The following is a 6,938-nucleotide window of genomic DNA, read 5'->3' on the forward strand; positions in this document are numbered from 1 at the left end:
TAGCTATATACAAAACTAAACATCCACGACCCGGTGGAAGTGTTTTATTTGCATAGCAATTTTTTGCAGCCAATCCAAGTCTAAAAAATTTTCATTCGTTTCGCTGTAGATGATTAAAAAGTATAGCGCGAAGAGAAGTGACAGAAAGATGAGGAGAAATTAGGTGAGAAAGGTTGTTAAAAGATTGGCAAAGAACACGAAAAGGTCCGCGAAGAGAGTTGTTAGTCAGACATCTACTAAGGTGAATAGGAAAAAATTTCTGGTCTGACGTGAGGGAACACAAAAATATAGCGTATCTAGTAAATTATTGCTTCTGTACCGATTCAATACTACGCTGGTGAACATCATATTGCGGGTTCCACACTGGCGAGCAATATTCGAGAGTAGGGCGAACTAACGAAGTGTATAAAACCTTTGTTACATAGGGATCATCAAATTCTTTGGCTGCATGCTCTATTGACAATTGAAGAAATATGAACGTTAAATAAAAGTTTTGGGTCAAACATAACGCCTAAGTCTTTGAGCGATGGTACACAATCTAACAGAACAGACTTGGTATCAGATCTTACTAAGAATAATGCTTTTATTTTATAGTAAAAATAGAGAGCTCACCAGTGCATAGTTCGACATAGTGTTAGGTCAGCAAAATACGTCTTTATTGATAATAGCTAAACATAACAGCTTAATTAACTAGGTCTTTATTGTTAACTGCTGACCATATCAGATCTACTTATGACTGATGAGCCACCGATATCTATAATCGGGTTACATACTTATATTGACATACATTTCCATTTGTTCTATATTATAATTGTCTTAATGTTATCTTATTTTATATAATCTAAACACCAACAGTAGTCAATGTACATATATCAATGAATTTTACCTGCATTTATAGAGCTCTACTAATATATTGTTGAAGATATAGAAATTTGTTTATTTTTTTTTAGAATTACCATGAGTTTCATTCGTTTTGAGAAAACAAAATTTAATTGGAAATAGCGGGCACACGACAATAAGAACAAATGTTTGCCGGTTACAGGTAAACGCTGCCAAAATGAAAGTGCCGCTGAAGTGAGTAGCACAACTGATACATACATATATGTAAGAGATAGAGATACCAGATAGCTGGCAACGCACCATTCTGCACTGTTTGCTGGGTAGCCTGGCTCGGAAGCAAGTGTTGTTTGGGTAATCGGCTCTTAGTTAGTAGTCTCTTTCGTTGGTCGTCAGCCGAAGTATGAAGTTGTGTCAAAGTTGTGTAAAAAGTCGACTTAAAACTATTACATGCATCATATATATTTTACTCTATATTAACGAATGAACCTATTAAATAGCTATTATAATAAACATTAAATTAATCTAACATACATGTATGTACATATACAAGTTTATACATGGGCATGGACCAGATAAATGTATCAAGAATGGTTATTTAAAGTCCTAAAATATGTAAAATTTTATGAATTACTAACTACAGCTAAAATATTAACGTTTTTTGTTAAAACGATTGCAGCTGGTCTGTCGTGTCGGCTGTAAAAAGATGGTGTGGGGTGCCAGTGGAAATCAATATTACACATTCACCGTTACTCGAAAGGGATAATGAACTCTAGTGGGAATCGGGTATTATGCACCATCACCCAAAGAGATGGTGGTCGGTTGCATTCGGGAATCGGGTATTAGCTGAAAGTTGAATAAAGAAAATATCGATAATCTTTGACAATACATCGAAAATAATATCTATGTTATATCCACATATGTTTTCAAATAGATCTCCAAATTGTCAGTTGTATACAGGGCACGTTTCTAACAGAAATGAATGCAGCTCCAGGAAAGCTTGTCGACCAACCATTGGCTGATGTACGCCGGCAGCTACGTCGAAAAAGGATATTAGATGGGGCTAAAACTCGTCTTGAAAAATTGAACGGCAAAACTGGTAAAATGGGGCCAACAAACTTTATTGGTTTGGTACAACTCTACATCATCAGTATCAATTTTTTGTTTATTTTTAGATGGTAACGCTCCTGAAATAGTCCGGTATTCGGATCCAGAAGTTGAACCAAATGTGCCAGGCGGAAAATACTCACTTAATGAATTTTTTGATGCAACACCGAAGAAAAAGTTGCCTTTACAATTTTGTTTTACAAATATTATTTTTGAAAACAGGATGCATATATTTCTTTCTTCGGGAATTGCGTTTGCATTATCACTATATATAAAAACAAATAATCTGCTATATGTTGGGATAATAATGCTTGAGTTAACTTTATTGCGTCCGCAATGCCGTAACAAAATTTTTGTTAATCAGGTATTGCCCGTACTTCCTATATTTATCGACACAAAATTGAGTCAAAGAATTACTAAATTTATCTCACTATTGTGGATGATGAAATTTCTGTTAAACGACTTCGCAATAAGCATCTTTGTTATATGTGTCGGCAGTTGTATATTACCTAAAGTTAGTGATACATATATTATTACTGTGAAATAAAATATTGATGCGTTTCCTGTTTTTTTTTTTTTTTGTGTACAGCTCGGCAAAGAGCTTCCGGAAGACTTTGAACCAGCGTCTAGCCTTTAAACTATTAAAATATCAAAAAAGTGTAAATGCAATCTTTTTTTTTTGTAGTTTTGCACTAAAAAATATTAAAGAAGTTAACATAGGCTATGCCGAAGTTTATACATATACTCTTGCAGTCTTTGGCAATAACATTCTATTATGTTCAAAATTCTTTTAATGCATCTTAATTCATCAATATACAAACTAAACATCAGTTCTCTATTCCTTAAGGGACATTTTTCGATGAATTTCGTCCTTTTCAGCCTAGTTTTGTTTTTTGAAGGACTTTTTTAAGGATACTCTGAAACGGGCATTAAGCATTAGCCGATTTTTTCGTGGATTAGATCCTGTTTATAAAACTCTGAGCAATAAGGAAGACAAAGAAGCAATTTGTCGAAAAAGTCTTGAAAAATACAAAAAATCATTGTTTTTTTACGTTATTAAGAGGAGGGATTTCGGTGTATGTAGATATTTTCCCATCACTGTTTTTTGCCAATAAATTTAATTTTTTTAAATTTTTTGAAATTTTTTTTTGCCCGCATTGAGTTAAAGCTCTTAAGACGGCTGAGTAAAACGCATTCGCACAGACAGACGGACGGACGGACAGACGGACATGGCTATATCAACTCAGCTTCTCATGCTGATCAAGAATATATATACTTTATGGGGTCGGAAACGTCTCCTTCTGTGCGTTACAAACATCTGACCAATTTTATAATACCCTCTGCAAGGGTATAAAAATAGTTGGTTTTTGGTTGAAAAATGTTTTTGCGCAACTCAAGCTTTAATAACAGTTTGATGCAAACACTTTATATTTTTGTGTATGTATTTGCTTTCAAATGCAATTAAACAGTCCAACGAAGCAAATGCTAAAATGAGTTCGAGTGCGAACATAAATGTTGAGGACTTAATAACGGAAATTTTTTGTCGTTCTGTTTTGTGGGACCAAAAATGTAAAAATTACCACAATCGGCTGGTGGTTGAAAAGAATTGGAAAGAGATTGAGAAAAGTCTCCAAGTACCAAGTAAGTTTTGCTTATATTATATTTGTGGATTTTTAATATCAAGGCCTATTTGTACACATAAAACTGCAAAAGGCATCACGAACAAGTTGTCCAGATCTGTAACTTGTTGGGTGAAATAACTCTTCACTTCCATTATTTTCATTGCTTGTGTGTGTGTGTCTTGATTGACTTTGGGACTTCCCTCAAGGTCAATAATTGCATTATGCAGAATACAAATTGCCTTTACAATAATGTCGACGAAATCTGGATCGGTTTCAATTGGCTTCCAGAGCAAACGCCATTTGGAAGTCATAATTCCAAAAGCACATTCAATGCACCTGCGAGCTCGGGAGAGTCGCTTGTTGAAATACTCTCTTTCAGCATTAATAGTGCGGCTTGAGTATGGCCTTAACAGAGTTTCCAATAGCGGATATGCTTCATCGCCTACAAAAACGTAGTGCACTTTAATACTTGATCCAGGCAAATTAGTATCTGGAGGCATAAATTGACGAGATTTAAGTTGACGATAAAACTGTGATGCATTAAAAGTGCCACCATCACTTTGTTTTCCATATCCTCCAACTTCAATTGCAATGAATTTGCAGTTTGAATCAGCCACTCCTTGAAGAACAGAAAAAAATTTTTTGTAATTGTAGAATATGGATCCAGAATGAGGTGGACACTGAATACGAATGTGTTTTCCGTCAATAGCCCCAGCACAATTTGGGAAGTTCCACAATTTCCAAAAGTCATCAGCTATATCGGTAATCATTTCTTTTGATGGCTGTGGCATGTGCTTTGGCTGCGACTCCTCCCAAAGTGCCTTGACTGTTTTCTTTACAATAACGGAGACTGTAGTCCTTCCAATTTTAAATGAATACGACAATGAAGTAAACGAAGCCCCCGTTGCTAAATATCTGCAATTGGTTAATTTTATTTACATAATTAAATTTTTTGATTAACCTTCAGGAGACTGTTTGAAAAAAAAATAGAAAAATCTTCGGGACCAATTTCGAAATGAGTATAAAAAAATGCCAACAGAAAAGTCAGGAGACTGTGCACCTGATGCTGGCATCTATACCTCCTGGCCTCATTTTGAGTCCCTTCTATTTTTAAAAGACCAAATGAAGCCCAGACAAACGTGTGGAAATTTGGAGGCCAGCTGCTCCAATAAAAGTTTCTGTGTTCCAGAGTGTGAAGATTCGCTGGACACAGAATTATCCCACAATTTGGCTGAGCTGTGTGACACAGATGAGGAAAAGAATTTTCCCAAAAAAAATAAAAAAATAAAATTAAGTATGAAATTGTTTATTCCGAAAACAATTAAAAAAATCAAACATTTTTGTTGCAAAAAAAAAAATAAATATATAATTACATAGTTACCTCAAAGTTAGAATAAGTTTTTCACATGGCGTTATGGGATTAACAACAAAATTTGTCCAACACTTTTCCAGTTTTGAATGAATCTTCGTCAAAATATAATCGAATGTATTGATCGACATTCGAGTATAATTGAAAAATTTGTCAGGATACTGCCTTAAATTTTTATACAAACTATTAAACTCTCCTTTTAAACGGTTTCTATTCAGTGGATGGATCCCGGTGGTTTTTTTCATTACAACGTTTATAACTGCTGCTGACGCAAAAAATTCTTCGTCTGAATCCATGACGACGATGATTGCAACTGATTGTGAGACTAAAATTAGAACCCTCGCTAGGTTTCTCGCTTTGCTGAAAGCTTTCACTCTGCCAAGCCATCGCTTTGCAGATCGCTGCGATAATTATCGCTTGTAGCATCGCATCGCTTATCGCGTCCACTCTGACATCAGCCTTACTGTACTTTTCGCATGTTTCTGTATGATATAGTGATCCTATCCTAGAGATTTTCATACTTGATTTACCCCAAGTAATAAAAAGCACAGAACAAAAATTTCAGACCGATAGCTTTTAAGATGGCTGAGTAAAACGCACTCGCACAGACGGATAGACGGACGTGGCTATATCGACTCGTCTGTTGATCCTGCTCAAGAATTTATTCACTTTATGAGGGTCGGAGAAGCTTTCTTCTGCCTGTTACATACATATGTATATTTTGGTGACTTTAGTTTTTTACTTAAAACAAGCACTTTGAATTATTGTCTGGACGTTGACGCGTACAATGCGAAGTACGTTCAAGTGGGCCCATACGACACCACAGCCTGTTTCTTCGCGCGAGCCCAAGCAGAGCGCTGTCCACCTCCCGCCCGACCGCCCGTGGGGCGCAGCCGCATATCGGACGGCACGATCGCGTGGACAAATACAAATAAAACGGACAAACAATTAAAAATATGATTAACTACAGCTAATTACGAGCTAAATGTGCTAAAATAGAAGTTTTCACAAGGGAAAGAGAGGCTTCTGATCTGATTACGGGATTCAGATGATTGTAGTCAGAACATAGGACTCGAAAAGGTTCATGCAAAGAATAGTTAGAACTACAGTGTTTTAAGGATAGAGGAATAAAATTTCAGATAGGTTTAACTGGTTCAATAGCTCAGGAGAGTCTATTTCACCTATTAAAAGTTTATGAATAAAGATAGCACCAAGCATTACTCTACGATTAATTAAAGAAGGAAGATTAATTAAAAGAAGCCTACTGGAGTATGATGGCAAATTGACATTGCGATCCCAATTTAGACCGCGAAGAGCGAAAAGCAGAAATTGCTTTTGAACAGATTCAATTTTACTTTGGTGCGTCTCATATTGAGGTGACCATATGCAAGATCCGTACTCTAAGATAGGACGGATTAAAGAAGTATACAGAATTTAGGTTGTGTTCGGATCGTCAAACTCTTTTGACCATCGTTTCACAAACCCAAGAACATTCATAGCTTTACTAACTGTAGCAGAAATATGAGGATTAAAAGTTAATTTATGGTCCATAAGAACACCTAAATCATTGATAATATCTAACCGCTCTAAGGCAGTGTCGTTAAGATAATAAGTTGCTAAGTATGGAGTGCATCTATAAAAAGACATAAAAGAGGTAAAGCTTGACATCATCCGCGTACATAAGCACCCGAGAATGTGACACTACCAATGGAAGATCATTTATAAAAAGAGTGAATAGCAATGGACCCAAATGACTACCCTGAGGTACTCCAGAGGTCACTTGGATGGTCTTAGAAAATGAAGACTTAAAGAGGACCTTTTGTGTACGCTTAGAAAGATATTGAAGAATCGAATCTAGCAAAAGACTGGGGATGCCAAGTGCGTTTAATTTATATAAAAGCAGAGTATGATTAACAGAGTCAAAGGCCTTGCTGAAGTCAGTATAAATGACGTCAGTTTGTACGGCAGTCTTAAACCCCTTTGATTGAGTGAGATGTAAATTC

General features: G+C 35.9%; 2 protein-coding genes across 2 annotated transcripts; one reads left to right on the top strand and one right to left on the bottom strand.

Annotated features, from left to right (window-relative positions):
* Window positions 1-1,729: 1,729 nt before the first annotated feature.
* On the top strand, window positions 1,730-2,608 carry LOC6649968. The gene is made up of 2 exons (XM_047012950.1): window positions 1,730-1,936; window positions 2,013-2,608. Exons 1-2 carry the CDS (start codon window positions 1,816-1,818, stop codon window positions 2,489-2,491), a joined length of 600 nt encoding a protein of 199 aa, XP_046868906.1. The 5' UTR covers window positions 1,730-1,815; the 3' UTR covers window positions 2,492-2,608.
* A 978-nt stretch (window positions 2,609-3,586) lies between these two features.
* LOC124461435 (protein ALP1-like) lies at window positions 3,587-5,067 on the bottom strand. Its single transcript, XM_047012952.1, has 2 exons — window positions 4,948-5,067; window positions 3,587-4,481 (listed from the first exon to the last, which is right to left on the bottom strand). The coding sequence occupies exons 1-2, from the start codon at window positions 5,064-5,066 to the stop codon at window positions 3,602-3,604; spliced, it is 999 nt and encodes a 332-aa protein (XP_046868908.1). The 5' UTR covers window position 5,067; the 3' UTR covers window positions 3,587-3,601.
* Window positions 5,068-6,938: the final 1,871 nt, after the last annotated feature.

This window comes from Drosophila willistoni, unplaced genomic scaffold (assembly GCF_018902025.1).
Source record: "Drosophila willistoni isolate 14030-0811.24 unplaced genomic scaffold, UCI_dwil_1.1 Seg485, whole genome shotgun sequence".
Taxonomy (NCBI): Eukaryota; Metazoa; Arthropoda; class Insecta; order Diptera; family Drosophilidae; genus Drosophila; species Drosophila willistoni.

Coding starts and splice junctions, on each gene's coding strand:
- LOC6649968 (XM_047012950.1), top strand. CDS start 1,816: ATGAATGCAGCTCCAGGAAAGCTTGTCGACCAACCATTGGCTGATGTA. Junction 1,937..2,012: donor AAAATTGAACGGCAAAACTG/GTAAAATGGGGC, acceptor GTTTATTTTTAG/ATGGTAACGCTCCTGAAATA.
- LOC124461435 (XM_047012952.1), bottom strand. CDS start 5,066: ATGTCGATCAATACATTCGATTATATTTTGACGAAGATTCATTCAAAA. Junction 4,482..4,947: donor AAACTTATTCTAACTTTGAG/GTAACTATGTAA, acceptor AACCAATTGCAG/ATATTTAGCAACGGGGGCTT.